The 20,430-nt window shown below is 38.2% G+C and overlaps 1 protein-coding gene across 15 annotated transcripts in view; it reads right to left on the reverse strand.

Moving 5' to 3' along the window:
* GRIK1 (glutamate ionotropic receptor kainate type subunit 1) overlaps window positions 1-20,430 on the reverse strand; it is a 389,636-nt gene that overhangs the window by 135,023 nt on the left and 234,183 nt on the right. For 10 of the 15 annotated variants that reach the window (XM_002761345.6, XM_008986552.5, XM_078358501.1 and 7 more), the window contains exons 2-3: window positions 16,001-16,168; window positions 12,195-12,452 (exon numbers count right to left, since the gene is read on the reverse strand). In XM_002761345.6, coding sequence (XP_002761391.1) covers window positions 12,195-12,452; window positions 16,001-16,168 — 426 coding nt within the window. The remainder of the gene's footprint in view (window positions 1-12,194; window positions 12,453-16,000; window positions 16,169-20,430) is intronic. The other 5 variants (XM_035283110.3, XM_035283108.3, XM_054249096.2 and 2 more) reach the window with 1 other exon arrangement.

Raw genomic sequence — 20,430 nt, forward strand, 5'->3', positions numbered from 1 at the left:
ACTCAGGCAACAGGTGGAGCATATGGAGGAGGAAGAAAAAACCCTCTGCTATTTCCAGTGAGCATTTAAAATTTCCCATGCCTTCCCTTTAAGTAATAACTAACTTTGCTATTTAGATTGCCCCTTTTTATGAAGTTGGCTACATGCCTTATAAATAGCGAAATAAACCTTAGAATATACCTCTGAGGTGAATAGATGTCAGTGCTATTTTACAGTGAGGAAAGTGAGGCATGGTGAGGTTAATTGTTTGGATCGGCCCTGAAAATGGGTCACAAATGCCAGGAATTGGAAGAGACCTTCAGGTCAAACTCCTACTTGATGCATGAGTCCCCTCTGCACAGGCACTGCTGAACACCTCTCAGTGTGAGAAATTCTCTACCTTACAGCACAGTCCAATCCATTTCTGGTTAGCCTTAGCTATCTTTAATGAGTCTCCATTCAAAAGAAAAGTACCTGGGTTTTCTTGAGTCTTAATCCAATTCCCTGTTTGTGAAATCGCAGCAGTGTGTTTGATGCTGTAAAAATAAACGTAACAAACCACTGGGACCCAAAGATCAGGTTGCACATTTTAAATGTTAATTTCTTCTCTACTTGAACTTGGAAATATATAAAATGGCATTTCATAAACTTGTGGGTATATTAATATACCCAAAATCTAATAGGATCCTTAAGGGAATCTGTGTATCCTCTAGAGCACAGGAAAAATCAAAACTAAAAAATGAAAATGGGTATGTGAGCGAATCACCTGGAGAAATGCAATACTTTTAAAGTGCAGACCTTCATACATAGGGTTTCTCAGAAGTGCAACAAAAAAGGCAAGAGGGAGTCTTCCCAAAAGAAAAATTGTGTACCTTGATTACAAAGGACCTTATAGAAGAATCTAGTCTAAGTATTAAAGAAAGTATATTGCACTCAGCTCCACCAGTATATGTTGATGCTGAATTCTGCTAAGAATTAAGTTTCAACAGTGGATAAAAATTATATACCTGTCCTGGAACATCTAAAGATTGATTTTCTGCACAGATTCTGAATATTTGAGTAGAATTCTGGTCAAAGAACTGAGGTGGTAGATATGAAGGGTAGAAAAATGTGAGTACAGGGAAAAAAAGAAACTACAGTTTTTTGTTTTTTTTTTTTAGTCTTGTGTGTAAAGAATGCTCCATCCTTGGGCTATTTCAAGAGGAATGGTGGGAGAGCACGTAGCAGAAGAGTTCTGGCTATCACAGGTGGCCATAACGGCACAGAGGGGTGAGGGGTGATGGCAGAAGGTGAAAGAGTCACGTATTTGGCACTGACTGTGTGTAGCATATTTTGCATTTTAGCTTGAGTACTCATGCAAAGTGTTGATTTTCTTTGAGTCCAAACTTTGGGCTTCTGTCAAGATTCTTGGTTCTGGAGAGTATATTATTTCTGTTTTCTATGGGAAAATGGAAGGAAATATGATAGATACAGTTTTAAAAACTAAGTCAGTACTTAAATACAGCCATAAGAGCAGATATTTTACTTATTGAGAGGCTGGTTGGGCACAATTAAATGAGTGAATCATCTATTTAGAACTGTATACATAGTCAGCACTCAAGAATGTGGTTATTGTTATTTTCGTGATTTTCATTTTGTGTATGTTTTCTCCCATGGTTTATTGTTCTTATCAATCACTGCCCTTGTTAGGGATGTTAATCTTATTTCAAATTAATCTTTACTGTAAAGCTTGGAGACTTTATTTGGAGTGATGATTAATAACACATTCTTCATTGCAGGCTGCATTTTAGCAATCTCATGGCTGTGATATATTGAGAAAAATAACTTAAGGTAAACAGGGATAAACTTTTCAAAGGTGATGTGTTATAAATTCAATTCTAGAGGCATCCGTCTGGTGCTCATTTCCTTCATGTACTCATCCAGTCCTATCCATAGGCTGAGGACACTCAAATTTGTGTCTTTAGCCCAGTCCCATTTTCTAGACTCTAGACTTACATATTAACTGCCTATTCTTACCTTCATTTGGATGTCCAATAGATATCTGAAACTCAAACCTAACATATAATGATTCATTTTCTGATATCATTCTTATTTCCTTAACCTAGTTCTACCTATAGCTTCTACTTCAGGTAATGACAACTCCATCCTCCAGCTCAGGGCAAAGAGATTCATCTTTTATTTCTCTCTTCTTTCTTTCCTAACCTCTAATCCCTCAGGATATTATTATTATTATTATATTATTATTATCAGAGTTCATTTTGATTCTTTAATCTACAGGGATGAATGAAACCATAGCCTGCCACACCAATACCATGGCATCAATATTTTCTCAGACTGGCACACGGTCTTCCTGTTTTTATCCTCCATTTAAAAATAAACTTAATGTATGGCATTTGTCTTGTGTCTAAGGAATACAAAGTGTTTTTCTTGACAGTTGATTTCATTGAAACACTGGACCAAGCTTTGATATTTCAGAGGAGTTTGCTGTAGGAGGAAATATGCTTGCTATCTTCCCTGTTAAACAGGCTAAATCTCTGAGGCAACCTGAGATGTCCCACGTTTCTTAGGCCATTAGGTTCATTAAATCAAAATAAGTGTTATACAGAGCCAAAGGTAGTTCTGGATACTCAAAAAGGCATCTTAAAATAGTAGTGAAACTAATAGATAAAATGTATACAGTTGAGAATATCCATAATGATTTTTGTACAGTTTCCTCAAAGACTCTACAATATTTGAGCAATCATTGAAACACAGCCCGATGTTACCATACAAATGGAGATAAAGGAAAGAGAACATGGTCATACATCATAAAAACTTTTAACTGGAAACACATTCAAATATCCTCTAGGATATCATGCCAGCTCTACATTAAAAACGTTTCCAGAACCTGAGCATATCTTACTCCTCTACTATATGGCCTCCATCTCTTCCCTTGGTTTCTACAGGAGTCATCTGGCAGGTGGCCATGTTTCCACCTTTGCCTCTCTAGAGTGTGCAGTGATCCTTTTGCTCCTACTACTCTTCAACAGTAGTCCTTCCTTATCCGTGGTCTTACTTTCCATGGTTTTAGCAACCCACGATCAATAGTAGTCTAAAAATATTAAATGGAAAATTCCAGAAATAACCCGTTTGTAAGTTTTCAATTGCATGCCCTTCTGAATAGCATGATGAAGTCTTGTACCATCCTGCTCTATCCACATGGTATGCGAATCATTTTATCACCACATGGTATGCAAATCATTTTATCATTGTTGTTATTGGTCTCTTGTGCCTAACTTATAAATTAAACTTTATCATAGGTATTATTCGTACAAGTGCTATCTATACAAACTTAGAACAAGTATGCATGTATAGAAATAAACATATCAGGCCAGGCACAATGGCTCACACCTGTAATCCCAGTACATTGGGAGGCCAAGGTGGGTAAATCACGTGGTCAGAAATTCGAGACCAGCCTGGCCAACATGGTGAAACCCCGTCTCTACTAAAAATATGAAAATTAGCTGGGCATGGTGGCAAGTGCCTGTAATCCCAGCTACTGGGGAGTCTGAGGCAGAAGAATTGTTGAACCTGGGAGGTGGAGGATGCAGTGAGCCGAGACTGAGCCACTGCACTCCAGCCTGGGTGACAGAGCAAGACTCCATCTCAAAATAAAATAAAATTAAAAATAAACATAGCATATATAGAGTTCAGTAATATCCGTGGTTTCAGGCATCCACTGGAGGTCTTGGAATATATCACTTTAGGATGAGTAGAGACTACTGTAGAATGTTAGTCTGATCTTATCCCTCCTCTGCTCAAAATTCTTTCACAGCTTCCCATTCCAGGCAGAGCACATGCTCCTCCAGTGGTTTACAAAGCCCTCCGTCCTACAAGACCCTCCTCTCCAAACATCTCTTCTATCTCCCTGCCCCTCATACTCTGATCCATCCACCCTGGCCTTGCTGTTGCTCTGACATATGAGGCATACTCTAACCTTAGACATTAGCTGTTCTCTCTGCCTATAACCATCTTCTCTATCACAGTATGTGGTTCACTTCCTCAGCTCCTTGCAGTCTTTGCTCAAACCTCATCTGTGCAATGTGACATGACCTTTAATTCTGCAAACCACATGTCTGGCTTCCAGATTCCCTTCAATCTGCTCTACTTCTTCTTTCTTCCACAGCAGTCACCACCATCTAACAATTATAATCATTTTATATAGAATGAAAAGATGGTTTATTATTCCCATAGAATCTAAGTTCCTTGAAGTTAGTGGGTTCTGTCTGTTTTATTCACTAACAGATTCCATGTGCTTAGAACAATGCCTGGTACCAACATTTACTGGTGTGTCCAATAAATATTTGTGGAATGTCAGAACCTGGCAGCATTAGCAAAGGTGAAGAAACACATGATCTACCAGGGTGTCATCACTATGGGACAGTGCACTGGCAATTAGGGTTTTAGAAAAGCAATTTAACCAAAGTTGGTAATAACTTTAGGTGCCTTCCAGGGTAACCTCTTGGGTACTGCAGGAATCCTTATCGGGACCTACCTATGACAGAATGTCCCAAGCCTGGGCTTGAACTCTTCCAGGTCAGGGTGTTAAATATTTTTGGAAGAGATGCATTTCATCCCCTGAGAGAGATAGTGATTAAAAGTTTATTCCTTCAGTGATGCTAAAAAGCTACTTCCCTCAGTCCTTCACCTACTTTGTCTGAAAGCACAGAGGACTAGCTAAAGCCTCTTATTTCATGACCCTTCAGATATCTATCGACAGTACCATTAACTTCTATGTCCTTATTTTTTTTCTTTGCAGTCTAAACATTTTAGTTACCTTAGCCTTCCTTACTCATGTATTCTGTAAATGAATATTCTCAACGTCCACATACTTATAATGAAGTAAGGGCTGGCATCGTTGTGAATTTTGGGAGGCAGGCCTATCCACAGGTTAATTGTGGAACAGAAAAATTCCTACTTGATGCACCCTGTTTCTTCCTTTGCTTGAATATTTTTTGTCTAAATATTTAGCTTAAGGGTGTCTATAATAAGAATTCAAGATATTATCCTTCTCCCTATTCAATCAATAATGCTGGGATAACTTGCGAGCCATATGCAGAAGAATAAAGCAGGACCCTTTTCTTTCACCATATACAACAATTAACTCAAGATGGATTAAAGATTTCAGTCTAAGACCTCAAACTACAAAAATCCTGGAAGAGAACCTAAGGAATCCTATTCTGTACATTGTCTTTGGCAAAGAAGTCATGACTAAGTTCTCAAGAGAAATTGCAACAAAAACAAACATTGACAAGTGGGACTTAATTAAACTAAAGAGCTTCTGCACAGCAAGAGAAATTATCAGCAGAGTAAACAGACAACCTACAAAATGGTAGAAAATGTGTGCAAACTATGCATCCAACAAAGGTCTCATATTCATAATTTATAAAGAACTTAAATCAACAAAAAAACAAATAACCCCATTAAAAAGTGGGCAAAAGACAGACACTTTTCAAAAGAAGACACACAAGCAGCCAACGAACATATGAAAAAGTGCTCATTATCACAGATCATCAGAGAAATGTAAATAAAAACCACAGCGAGACACCATCTCACACCAGTCACAATGGCTATTATTAAAAAGTTAAAAGACAACAGGTGTTGGTGAGACTGTGGTGAAAAGGGAACACTTATATACTGTTGGTGGGAATTTAAACTAGTTCAGCTGCTATGGGAAGCAGTTTGGAGATTTCTCAAAGAACTTAAAACAGAACTGCCATTTGGCCCAGGAATCTCATTACTGGGTACATATCTGGAAGAAAATAATTCTCCCAAAAAATGCACACACTTATATGTTCATTACTGCATTATTCACAATAGCAAAGGCATGGAATCAACCTGGATCCCATCCGTGGTGGATTGGGTAAAGAAAATGTGGTACATATATACTACGGAATACTATGTAGCCATAAAAAAGAATAAACTCATGTCCTTTGCAGCAACATGGATGCAGCTGGAGGCCATTATCCTGACTGAATTAACACAGGAACAGAAAAACAAATACCACTTGATCTTATAAGTGAAAGCTAAACATTGGGTACACATGGATGTAAAGATGGAAACAACAGACACTGGGGACTGCTAGAGGAGGGAGAGAGGGAGGCAGTCAGAGACTGAATAACTATCTATTGGTAACTGCCTGTGCTCACTCACTACCTGGGTGACAGGATCATTTGTACTCCAAACCTCGACATCATGCAACATACCCACACCACAAACCTGAATATGTATCCTTTAATCTAAAATAAAAGTTGAAATTATTACACATTGTCCTTTTAGCTATTTACATATGCAAATCCTCTGTGATATGAAAGACTTAATGGTGGGGTTCAGCCCAGTGCTATCAGGAGAGAGTATTTTGGCAGGGCCTTTGCACTGGCTGTCCCCTCTGCCTGATGTCTGAAATGCTCTCCCCCAGGTATCTACAGGATTTATTTTTTTATCCTCTTTAAATTTTTACCAAAATGTTATTTTCTACAGAACTTCCCGGGTGTTCTTACATAAAATTGCATCCCCCACTTCTACAGCTCGTCTCCCAAATATCATTTGCTGCTTTGGTTTTCTTCATAACATGTGCTACTATCTATCACACTAAATGTTTAGTAGATATTTTGTTCATTAGAGAAATAGTCTGTGGATTCCATGAAGTTGGAGATATTTTTGTGTGTGGTTTATCCTCAGTACTTAGCATAATGCCTGGCAGTAAATGTCAGTGAAACAAGAGAATGTATCACATCATATCTATCTATCTATCTATCTACCTACCTACCTACCTACCTACCTATCCATTCATCTACCTACCTATCTATCCACCTATCCATCATTTCATCTACTATTCATTATTTATTTATTTATTATCTATCTAATTGATCATCTGCCTATCATCTATCTAATCTATCATATACCTATTTATATCTATCATTTACCTATCAGCTATTAGGTTGGTGCAAAAGTAATTGCGGTTTTGGCCATTAAATAGCAAAACACGATTACTTTTGCACCAACCTAATATCTACCTATCATGATCTATTTTCTATCATCTGTCTCTCCTCTATCATTTATTTACCTACATTCATCATTTATCTACTTATCTATCATCTATCATCTATCACCTATTAATATCTATCTGCCCATCATCTACCTGTCATGATCTATTATCTCTCTATCTACTATCTATGTATCTATTTATCTATCTGCCTACAGGTTGATCTGCTTGTCTGTCTTCCTGCCTGCCCATCTAATATCTAGAAGAACATACACTAAGACATTATCTGTGATAGTTTTTCTGGGTGTTTTTGTTTATGTCCTTACACTTTTAACATTTTCTAAAGAAAGTAATCTTTATATAACTATATAAAAATAAAACTTTCCAACAGTGGATTGTAGAAGCCATTTGGACCTCAGGAAAGGACACCCATAGTACAGGGTATGCAGATATGTGCTGTCTTGACTATTTTCCCAAGGATTTCAGAAAATATCACGTGAACCAACTGAATATAACCTTTGGTCCAGTTTAGTTAAGGTCACATTAGAGTAGAGAAGACAGACAGGCAAAAGTATAAAGTAGATTTTCCTAAGTCATTCACAAAATAAAAGCTAAGCAGAATGGGTATTTTTTTCACGTTTTGCCACTGAAATTTGAATTAGCACTTGCTTGTTTGGATTCAGCCCTCTCTGCCGACTGTGTAGGTAATCGCCTAACAAAGCATAAGAAAACACTTCGAAATCCCACACTCTCTGGCATGCGATATTCAATGCTTTTGTTGTCTTTTAAGAGAGCCAAACTTAAAATGTGCTGTGATCAGTTTAAAATAAGAAACAACATTATAAGTCATTCTTAGCCATTAACACTGTTGGGGCTCAGAATATGATACCCCAAAATATGACACTTTGGCATGCTGAGTGCTTTGAACTGAAAAAGACTGCAAAGGTCTCAGAAACAAGATCTTTCTGACCTTCTCCTGACCCCTAGTATCCTGCCCCTATTAATCCCCTGAAGTGAGACATAGAAAGTAGAATTTTTCCTTCTCTGAGTGGAGCAGAGAAACTAGAACTCCTCTCCGCCAAAGCAAGCTACAGAATCTGAAAGATCATTGTCTTTTCCCTTGAAGACTCTTATTTCACAGGGAAAAGAAATAAGAAATACCCAGGAGGAAGGAATACTCCACAGTGAGGCTAAGAAGAATGCACAGACAGGCCTTGTTGGGCTTCCTGCCTCAGCCTATTACCACTGGATTCTAACATGTTGTCCAAAGATGTTTCTACATTGTGTTCATTCTTCACTGAATCTAAGCATCAAAATAGACAGTTTCCCCTACATCTTTGATCTTCATCTCTGAAGCCTCTCGAGTCATGTAAAACTTTGATTAAACAAATTTGCTATGATTTTCTCTAGCTAACCTGTCTTTTGTTATATGAGTGTCAGTTGTGATCGTTAGGATGGGTGAGGAAAGGTATCTGTTTCCCCAACACCTCTTTGAAAATTGGTTTATCCAATGAACCAGAATGTCACCTGACAAATACCAGAGATAATGATAAAAATGACGACAAGTATTGATGAGGAAGCCAGGAGGGAAAGTAGGGTGAAAGAAAAGCATGAAAACCTAGACACTGGCCGGGCACGGTCCCTCACGCCTGTAATCCCAGCACTTTGGGAAGCCGAGGCAGGTGGATCATGAGGTCAAGAGATCGAGGCCATCCTGGTCAACATGGTGAAACCCCATCTCTACTAAAAATACAAAAAGTTAGTTGGGCATGGTGGCGCGTGCCTGTAATCCCAGTTACTCAGGAGGCTGAGGCAGGAGAATTGCCTGAACCCAGGAGACGGAGGTTGCAGTGAGCGGAGATCGTGCCATTGCACTCCAGCCTGGGTAACAAGAGCAAAACTCTGTCTCAAAAAAAAAAAAAAAGAAAAGAAAAGAAAGAAATCCTAGACACCAAAACGAAGGAGTTGTAGATGTGAGCTGAACCCGCTAAAATTACAATTTTAGTTTTTAGCTCCATGGCTTATATTTTAAGACTATAGCAGGGTGAACCAGAGCCAGAAGGCCAAACCTAACCCAGCATATATTTTTGCAAATAAAGGTTTACTGGAACACGTGAGGTCCATTCATTTACATATTGTGCGTGTGCTTGCTTGCTACTTTGTCAGAGTGCAGTGGTTTTGACCAAGACCCCATGGCCATAAAGCCCCAGCACTTGGCTCTTCACAGAAAAAGTTTGCTGATTCCTGTTCTTCAGTAATGGCTGTGGGTGCATTTCCCTGAGGTTGGCCTTGGGAAGGAAGAAACTGCTGAATATACCACACACTGCAATTGAGGCGTAGCTTCTTAGCTCTTTTTGCTGTGTATGAAGTGACAGAAGCCAGGCTTCCACCAGGGTCTAATGAATCAGAGGGGATGTCCAATTGGCAGCAATTTCTCATTGCCTGGGGTCACCTCTGGATGTGGAATCAGAGACAAGTAGGTGGCTAACGAGAAAGGACATCCAGGAAAGAGAGGAGAGATGAGGCAAGACGAAACTTTACTCTTCCTAAGAGTTCTCCAGAGTCTTTCAACATTTTAGCTTCTAGAGGACAGAATTCTGCTTGCTAGTATTTAGTGAATTGAATTTTGTCCTTAGAGATGTGCACACTGCTCCCATGGACTTCAATGGGAGTAATGGGTCATTTGGTCCCGTGACATCTGTGCTGGCTTCGGGCTATTTAACAAACTCCTAAACAAATCCCAATAAAGTGCTCTTTAATGGGTACTTAACACTGGTGTAGGGCGCTAAGCACACCTAAATCCTTTCTTTTCCTTCAGGTTTACTAAGTTTCCTTCTTTTTATGGTGTGATAATTACTACAGGCAAGACCTCTGAGTCAAGCAGTATTACACCCACTCAGAGTCACAAGGTTTCTGCTTTTATTGATCTCAGTTGACCTGTGTATTCTCTGGGTTCCAATTTAATAGCTCAATTGATTATTAATTTACATTTTTAACGTCTTTGTCGGTAAAATCATTTTAACATGAATCATCTCTCACTAAATGAGCAACATGAAATCATTTTGGATTTTCAATTTCAACAAGTATTTATTGAGTCACTGAGCACAGGTGAACTTGACAAAGATGAAAAGGACATTTCAGTTTCTTGTAGAAGATGATAGAAAGGATAGTTTGGTTTTTGCTTTGCAAAACGAATGTCACATATGTGTGGCTCACCTGAAGTCAGAGAGTGGTCAGAATATCAATTTTTCCTTCATTTACTTACTAATTATATTTTGTCTAAATACAATTTAAAACCTACAGTGCCTACATCTTTAGTTGAACTCTTTCTTAAATTAAGTCCAGGGCTTCAATATTATTCATTGATATGTTTTCCTTTAGGATGATCTGGCTTTGCTTTAGAAATGGTGACAGGTGATTATACTACACAGAACACAACATAATGAGATATAACCTGATTTTGAGCTCACAAAACTTTCTGTTTAACAAAAGTAGGCAACTTGCAAAATCTAACCACAATTATGTTTACAACATGATATTCTACTTCAAAGCCCTTTAAAATATCTGTGTGAATTTGATTAGATAATGATTTCTTCCTTCACAGCAAGCAGGTAAAGTTCTAAAAATATGGCTGCTTGTGGCTCATTCTTCTTGGTAGAACTGTTTTGAATACAATATTTATAAAGTATATAAACCAGTCACTTAGAATCTTCACTTCTTTCTAAAATGAGATGAGCCACAGAAAATACATAAGTGCATATTTCCAACCACACTCATGACTTTTATCTGACAATATAAAGGAACCAGAGTTTAACACCAAATAAAAGAGGCACATGCTCATCCTTTGAGGAATAGTAAGTGCTAGTGCTTGGTGAAAGGGGCAGTGAGAAACAAAACCGTATTTGACAGTGCTTGACCTTACTAATTTTCACTTGTAACTTTCGTAGTTTTATTACCAAATGTGTAGACCAAAGAAGGCAACTAATTTCGGCTCTTGGAGAAAAGAAATTTAGACAATCAATGGTATTATTCTATCCATGTGGAATTACTAACCTCTTTCCTCTATGTCAGTCTGTGACAGGTGGCAGATTATAAACATAAGTAACATAAAATTCTGATGTTTGGAAATTTCCATTCTTACAGACATGTAAACAGATACTTGAAATATAACTTGGGATACAATATTTTTGCTTCCAAAGTGCTAGTGAACCCTCTGGTTGTCTCAGAGAGCTTTAAAGAAGAGGGAAATTTGCATGCGGTCATGGAGAATGAGGGAGTTCAACACTGTGAAGGCCGTGAAGAGGATCATCCAAAGTGAGGTGCCAGCCTCAGAAAACAGGAGTCAGGAGAACGTGGGGATGTTGAAAAATGGATAGACTCTTCATCATAGCTCATGTGAGAGTATAGGCAGTGAGGGAAGCTGGGGCCTGGGTTAATGAAAATGAAAATGGCTGGATGATAAAGAGTTTTGAATGAGAAGAAATTCAACTTTATTATGTGGACAGTGGAGGGTTACTGCCCAACTTTAAATAAAAAGGGGCCTGAACGTCAAAAAATTCTGGACTATAAGCAGAAAGCAGAGGGAAGTGCCAGTACAAGAAACTTCAAATTGGGGCAGCTCAGAGAAAGTGGCTGATGAGGACTGGACTCCAAGCAGCCATATTTTCATCCAGCACCCTAAATAAGCATGCGGAGCAATGCAAGCTTTATTAAGCACTCATCACTGGGGGTTCATAGTCCCTTTCCCATGAAAACAACCTCTAAATGAATTTCTCTTTGTTAACCTACGTTGGAAACGTTTCCAAACATTTACATGGCTACTTATCAGGTAGGAATCATATTCCATGGTCATTTTCAATTGTGGTCAGAGTCTTATGAGAGCTGGAAAAATGAAAATACATGTTTAATATTGTGATTGGATTATAATATATGTTGATAAGGTGATATTTCTTTTTTTAAAAGGGTTCCCCTAGATTTGATGATAAAAGGATCATTAGAAAGGATCGGTAAACAAAAAGAAATGTGAATTACATACACATGCATTGTTAAATTACTTTAGAATATTCAGTTAGCTTTACATAGGAGAGCGTGTTTATGTGCTCCACCTGATGAGTTTAATGCCTATTTGATACTTTCGTTCTCTTTGTTCAGAGCAGACACTGCCAGGTGAGGTCTTGTGTGAGTCCCATACCTGTGCTGTCTTCATACACCACAGTCACTGTTTTCCAGTTGTAGTAGAGGACCAGATCCAGGATCGCCCTGCTGATAGCTGCATAATCTGGGTAAAGGTTGATGTAAAACAAATCTTTGTTGTCCACTGAGGGGTGTTTCCAGCGGGTCTGTATGTGCGGAACTTCGAGAGCATTGCAAATAGACTGCACGGCACTGACGGAGGAGCTATGGGAAGGGCCAAAGAGCGCAGCCACGCCAAGAGCCAGCTGGTCACATGCTGATGCCCAAGGACAAGGGGAGGATGGGGAGGGAGGGCAAGGAGAGGGGGAGAGAAAAAGAGAGTTCTGTGAATTTAATTGTTCTCTTTCATGATTCCTCTTTTCAATGAAACTATTGAAAAATCTTTTACAATCCCTGTCTGTAGATTGAGGAAATATGCTTGGTCCAACTTCCAACTTCCTTGAGCTACTGATAGATGTAAACTTAGAACTGATTAGCAATATACACAAGGCCAATTCCCTGCTGGCTTCGCTTTATTATCTCTAATCAGAAGGAGTCTAAATCCCTTGCTTGGTGTGGTGCTACCGGAAAGCACTCCTACTTACCAACAAGCCCGTTGCCAAGTGAATGCTGTATGAATTAAGTTCCGTCATGCAGCAGGGTGGCAATTAAAATATTAATGTGGTTACAAAATTCAGAAGAAAGAGCCTCTGGGTAACTACACAGTGCTTTAGCTCCTATCATTCCAAAATTCACAAAGAAGTTCCAGGTTAATGAAATATTGCTAAAGAATGTTCATAAGCAGTGCTGATGTCTGATTAATTTTAAAATAATGAAATAGCATAGCTTAAAAAGATCTTAGAAAACATTTGGTTCAACTCTCTCATTTCATAGGCAATGGAGAGAGTCGTGGCCACTGGACAGGAGCTTTGGCTCAAGGTCAGCCTCTTTCTACCCCAGTGTCAGAAATCAAGTCAATATCTATTGAAATGTATTTATAACATAAATGTATTTTTCTCATTATGTTATTATAATCACTCACTGAGAGAATTTAGAATATTTAAAATGTAAGGACAAAAAGACCCTGTGATTAATCCTATCATTTTGGAATAATATGTATTAATATTTGGGAAAATTAGAATCATCATATAAATAGAGTTTGATACATTGCTTTCTTTAATGCTATAGCATGTCTTTTTTTCAGTCGTTACAAATTCTTTAAAGTATGTTTTTAGTGTCTGTAGAATAGACCGTTCCATGGGTATGTCATCATTTATTTAAGCATTTCTACAATATTAAACATTTGGCTCATGCCTGTAATCCCAGCACTTCGGGAGGCTGAGATGGGCAGATCACTTGTGGTCAAGAGTTCAAGACCTGCCTGGCCATCATGGTGAAACCCCATCTCTACTAAAAATACAAAAATTAGCCAGGTGCAGTGGTGCGCACCTGTAGTCCCAATTATTTGGGGGGCTGAGACACAAGAATCGCTTGAACCCAGCAGGCAGAGGTTGCAGTGAACAGAGATAGTGCCACCGCACTCCAGCGGGGGTGACAGAGTGAAACTCTGTTTCAAAAAACAAACAAACCCCCCAAAAACATTTAAGCTGCTCCTAATTTTTGGCTATCATAAGTAATATTGTAATACCTTAGTTCTTATGTTTTTCTCTGTATCTTATGCTACTTTCTAAGAGAAGATTTCCAGAAGTTAAATTACCAGCTATAATTAAGTGGTACAGATAGTTTGAAGTCATCTGAAATATATTAACCAAATTCCCTTCCAGAAAGGTTGAGGCAGTTTGCCCTCTACCACCATGTAAAATAGTGCCTATTAATCTTATGCTGGTAGGAATTAAATGAAAGCTTAAACACATTTTCCAATTTATATTTTAATTCTACAGATTTAGAACTGTCATCAGATAAATATCAAATTAGCTAAATTAATAAATACAATTGTATTAAATTTTATAATAATCTACAAATTAAAATAGTTAGAAAAATGATATGGCTTTGTCGTTATCTGACATAGTTCAGAGAGAATAACTGGTACAACATTGACAGCTATATTGCAGGTATCTAAGGAACAGCAAATGTTTACAAGGAAAACCTTCTTCTACCGTGCTCTTTGGTAGTGTATTACTGCATGAACTATGAAGTTGTACAGTTTTGTGCATTATGTACTGGAAGTACAAATTGTCATTGTCTTCAGAAGCTTATTTTCTGGTTATGTTTTCATTAGTTAGGCATATAAAATAGAGTATGGGAATGTGTAAACTGTTGTTCTATCTAGCATAAGAAATGGATTGAGATTCCTGTTAATATTTGGATCTTAGATACTAATATTACTTGACAGAATATCAATTCTTTTGAATTCTGTTTGCCAGCAAATTACCAGTTTTAAGAAGCTTGGAGTGTTTAATTGACAAGTATGCCAGGTACTTAAGATCACAAGAAAGCTTTCAATTTTTATGTGGCTTAGAGTTTCATTGCTAAATGTGGTTGGCTTTCTATGGTATTTGCTTAACAATGTATATGAGTGGCTGTGTCTGTTTGCATAGGGGTGTGTGTGTAAGAGAGAGATGAGAGAAAGAAAGGAAAATGATACACCTGTCTCTACATTGTAGAGATAATTTATGTGAGGATGGCTTGCAAACTTTAAAATGTTGCAAAAATATACAGTTTTATTATTTGTCCATAGACAACTTAGACCTATATTATATCTCAAAGTCTACCCATCTTGAAAAAGAAAATATTTTCATACTAAAGTTATGCCATAGATATAAAAAGATGATTATGCTGTTAATTTTATATCTGTGCTCTTAAGAAAATAAGTTTTATATTTTGTTTGCAAAGAACACTAGAATTCTTGCAGAAGGCTGTATCAGGTGGATATAACCTATGATTGAACGAGGTTAATTCTGTATGGAAACAACCAGCATTTAATTACCTGGAAATCAGCATAAACATGGTGTTCATTTTATTTCATTTATTTGTGTGTATTTAGTAGGCAAGGATTCCTCTTTGAACCAAAGAACCCCTTCTATTCTGGGGTGATGAGTAGCCTTTGTTTCCACATAAACACTTTTATTTAGTGACTAGATAGTGTCCCTGTTAGGAACCAACCCTGAACTATCGAATGTGATCTTACCTCAAAGACTTGTCCTAGAATTGTCTAGAAGATGTCTAAACAAGCCCCACAATTCCAAATGAATCTTTCTGTGAGAGAAACCTTCCAGCCAGCATATGAATTAGATTATTTTTGAGGCTAGGCACTTGTCTTTAGTTCAGAAGAAAAAAGAGGATCAAATGCAGACATTTCTCTCACAGGCTTTATCTTCATATTTCTATGATTTTGTGGAAACAAGTGAAAAAAAGTTGGGAGGACACTAGGTAAACTCAGTAGTTTACAACCTGTTAAAATTCAGGGTGTGAGTTATGTGTGTCCTGGGCATTTCCACATGCTCAGTGGATGTGACCTTCTGCAATGTTTTATTTGACTGCACTGCACAATTTCATGGTGATATCTCAGCTTCAGGAAGGAAAAACAGATCAAGCTTGACATTTTCCATTCACAGCTGAACTAGTTAATCATAGAGTGGAGGGCACTGAAGGGTAAGCTAATCAGAAAGGCCCAGGAAACAGTGCTCGGCAACATCCATTAGGTTAGTTCAGATTGCATTGATCAGTGACATCAAAGACCCAGATTTCCTGCGACCCATTTGCACAAGGATGTCCACTTTGAAAGAGGGCAGGTAGCAAAAAGAAGGTGACTTGGAGAGCAGACATATCACCCAAAGAAGCTTTTAAAAGTGGGAAAATAGTTACCTCTCCGTGAGGCTTCAAAACTATCAAAAAGGTTAATTCTCTGGATGTCATAGGTTAATGTGGTGTTAGGCATCAGGGTTCGGTTTCTGTTAATGCTGGTGACTGCAAACTTGAAAGCTAATTCTTCAACATTAACAGGCTCATTTTCCACTGTTTCAAAAATCCCTCCTGCAGAAGCAAAAGAGATGCATGAGAAGCATTAGTAACATGGTTCACATGTAAATTTTTTCTTTTTTCTTTTTTTGAGACAGAGTCTAGCTCTGTCACCCAGGCTGGAGTGCAATGCAATGGTGTGATCTCAGCTCACTGCAACCTCCGCCTCCAGGTTAAAGTAATTCTCCTACCTCAGCCTCCTGAGTAGCTGAGATTACAGATATGTACTATCATGCTCAGCTAATTTTTGTATTATTAGTTGAGATGGGGTTTCACCATGGTGGCCAGGCTGGTCTCAAACTCCTGACCTCAGGTGATCCATCCTCCTCGGCCTCCCAAAGTGCTGGGATTACAAGTGTGAGTCACCACGCCCAGCCAGTAGAAAGAAGAATGTAAATATACAAACAAAAGACCCCAAATGATAAATGGAGAAATAGAGCAGATCCTAAATCCACGGCTAAAAAAGTTAAGTTTCTCAGCATGCACCACACGCAGATAAATAGGACTAACTGCTTATGTATGCTTAAAATTTTAAATCCAATGTTGGACTGTATTCCAAATATTTAGTGGCATAAAAACTTATAATATGGTAGAGAGCGATTTTCTGTGGTGTGGATAAGAATTGCACTGTGCTTGACCTAAACATAATTTGAAGTGGATCCTAGTAGGACCGTTCTTCTAGAATGAATATCTTTCTATTCAGAAGCTGCCATTCCAGACTCTAAGGGTATCATGTGGAGTTGATGGGATCAAAATGACATATTCATATTCTTAGATTTTTCAGAATAAAAATATCCTTTTTTTGTGCTTCATGGCTCAGAATTCTGAGATCATATTCTAGTACTTTCCGAAGTGCACGAGAAAATTCAAAGAACTGTATTTTATTTTCTTTCTTTTCTTTTTCTCTTTTGAAATTGTTTAGTCTAAGGCAAACCTGTTTCTGATAACTGGAGAAATATGTTTCTTCATGGAGCAAGTGCACATGAGCTAGGCAGGCTCTCATAGCTTAAATGTGAGGATCTCGCTGCAAGTAACAATACAAAATATTAGTGCTTAAAGCCTCATCAGAGAATTTAGCTCTGATTTTGCTTGAGACATTGGTCTTTGATAGCAACAATGTAAGTGTTGTTAACTGAACATTCGTAAATGTTTTTGTTTTTTGTTTTTGTTTTTCCCCGAGACGGAGTTTCGCTCTTGTTACCCAGGCTGGAGTGCAATGGCGCGATCTCGGCTCACCGCAACCTCCGCCTCCTGGGTTCAGGCAATTCTCCTGCCTCAGCCTCCTGAATAGCTGGGATTACAGGCACGTGCCACCATGCCCAGCTAATTTTTTGTATTTTTAGTAGAGACGGGGTTTCACCATGTTGACCAGGATGGTCTCGATCTCTCGACCTTGTGATCCACCCGTCTCGGCCTCCCTCTTAAATGTTTTTTAAGGGACGTCCTAGGATTATTAATAGACACAGGGCATACAGTAGAAACTTCCTTAATTGGTCTCCATTTAAGTTACTCCTGGATTGACCAATACTCCTCATTCCTTTTGAAAATACATGTTAACTGATGCTCATGGAATGCAGAATACCTGTAACTAGCAGGCTGCTATTTTTTTAAATCTACTCTCATAATTGAGTGACCCCTTTCCAAAAGCCAATAGTAGGTTTTTTGCCAACTTGCCTATGACAGATTGATTTACAAGTGCTCTAGGTTCTCTCTTCACTCAAAGGGGCAAAAAGAATATAAAAAAATCTGAAATGAAAATCACAAATACGCATCATGAGCATCATTTGTGTGCATTCTTTGTTAAAAAGGGAACTCCAATAGACGGACTCTAATTCTAATAAATGACCCTGATCCTGCTTTGAAAGAAAGCAATAAACACACATCTATAATGTTCCTGCTGAACTGACTTTATTAAATAACTAATTACAGTGTTGGGTTGTGAAAGTTAAGATGGTTTATAGTGAATTATTGTGGCTCCTTTTGGAAATATTTCTGGCTTTTATAGACTGATAATATGAGTCATTCATGTATAGATAATTTCTTCATCTTCTGAGAAATCATATTTGGAAACCATATGACAGTACTCCTATGCACCCAAAAAAATTTAAAAAAAATTTTTAATTTTTTTGAAAAATTAAAGGAAAATTACAGGACAGAGTTATTTAATAATATTAACCTTTACCTAAGGAGCCATATAAGACCTTTATTCTGAAATGAACATAAGGAAAAATGTTTCCATTCAAGTCAATTTGTGTTTTACTTTTGTCAGACAATCGTAGGGACAGTCTTTGGAGTCAATTTTCAGTTTCTCTCAGAACTGTTGGTGGATGCTCAACAATGAGGTGACAAGATGACACAAAAGAAACTTGGTCACCAGAAGACGGATGTGAGGCGGTCTTCCTGCCACCATCAAGGTGACCCACACAGAGGGCTGCTTGGTGATAGGGCTTCTTTGGTAACTATTAGCAATTACTTGTTTACTCGTCTATCTCCCCAACCCCAGAGGGAGAGCCCTCATGTAGAGAGACTGTGTCTTACTCAGAATCAGCATCCTCGGGGAGACCAAGGCATCTTTAGGACATTCAGACTACAACTATTTAAGGGAAAAGTCAATTACTGGTGTGGGTGTGAGCACCATTCATCTGTATAGGGTAGGCTGGTTGGAGACAAAAAATACCTGAATAGGAAACAGAAGTTCTGAATTTTGAAACCTGATCTACCTACTACCTCTTTGAGAAGGATTTTTAAGAATAAGAAAGAAAATTACTATGAAATAGCCCCTTTACATATGTTTCATTACACTCTATAACATTCAAGGTAGGAGATACTTTTTTCCATTTTTATAGATAAAAAAGTGAACACGAAGATTACACATTATATCCTGCTTATTCCAAATCACAGTCTTGTCTGGAACAGATTCAGATTCTGAATCTCCACATAATGTAAATGTTTTAATTTCATCAAATTATTTCTGTTCTTTGTTTCATACGTGTGGGCTAATAATGTTGTCTTGCTTCCCTTGGACAATTGCTCTATAAAGCAAATGATACAAGGTAGTCAAAATGTCCTGAAAAGTCAAATATTCCCTAGAAATAAGTTTTTTATTATTGCACATGGATAATGGAAATTAAAAAAAGGAGTTGGCACCAGCTTGTGAAATTCCTACTCACCTCAAAATTGTTCTTTTGTGATATAGTTGTCTATCGCATAAAGCTGAATGAACCTGGGTTTAAGAGAATTACACATGTTTTCATTATGTGCTTGGGTAGTGTGCAGGTGAATTCTGTTTTGTCGCTTTCAGAGCAATTTCTTTTCATTTTTTTCACCAAACAGGCATTATGAATAGTGTCATCAGCTCAACAACCCATCACACTTTCTCCAAGAGAGGGTTGCTGATAAATGCCAAAAATCTACTGTGGTATAAGGTATATAGAAAGCTGGAGAAGCACCAAGAAAGTGAGATCTGACAGAAACAGGAGAAGTTATTAATAGGAGCCAGACCATTACCTCATATATGGGCAGACTGTTTGAGGATCAGCCACTTCCTCCCTCCTTCTCCTACCTATAGCTTCAAATACAACAAAATGGAATGTCGAGTCTTTGATAAGAAGAATAAAGGGGCACATAAGTAGGGGCTCTTGCATAATTTCCTCCACCTGTCTTTCCTTCTCTCCTTCTTTCCTTTCCTCCTCCCTCTCCTTCCTCCCTCCCTCTTTCCTTCCCTCCCTCTTTCTTTTCTTACTTTCTTTCTTTTTCTCCTTCCTTCCTTCCCTTTTTCTCTTTCTTTTCTTTCTTTCTCCTTCCTTCCTTCTCTTTCTTTCTTTCTTTCTTTCTTTCTTTCTTTCTTTCTTTCTTTCTTTCTCTCTCTTCTCTCTCTCTCTATTTCTACCTCCTCCATCCATTCATCTTTTCCTTCCTTCATCCCTTTTACTTCTTTTATGTAATAATTGTGAGTGTGACCTGCCAATGAGACTTCTGAAGGCTTTAGGGGTCTTCATGTTGTGAACTTCTGGCCTCAGTCATTTGGGGGCCCATTGGTTTGAGATGAGAAATTCCTACCTTGTTCATCCCTCTGTGCCTCTTCCTCTCTCTCTCTCTCATTTGAGCCAAGCTGACTTCTGCTTCTAAAAATATAGTGGCATGGAAGGGTCAAGAAATTAAAAAACAAAACTAGCTTGGGCTCAAGGAAGAGAGGCAAAACTGCCCCCTTCTCCTTATATTTTTGAAATTTCTCAAGCCAGGGCAGTGGGTGAAGGGAGAAAGCAGGGCTCTGAGAG

Source organism: Callithrix jacchus, chromosome 21 (assembly GCF_049354715.1).
Source record: "Callithrix jacchus isolate 240 chromosome 21, calJac240_pri, whole genome shotgun sequence".
In the NCBI taxonomy this organism is placed as follows: domain Eukaryota; kingdom Metazoa; phylum Chordata; class Mammalia; order Primates; family Cebidae; genus Callithrix; species Callithrix jacchus.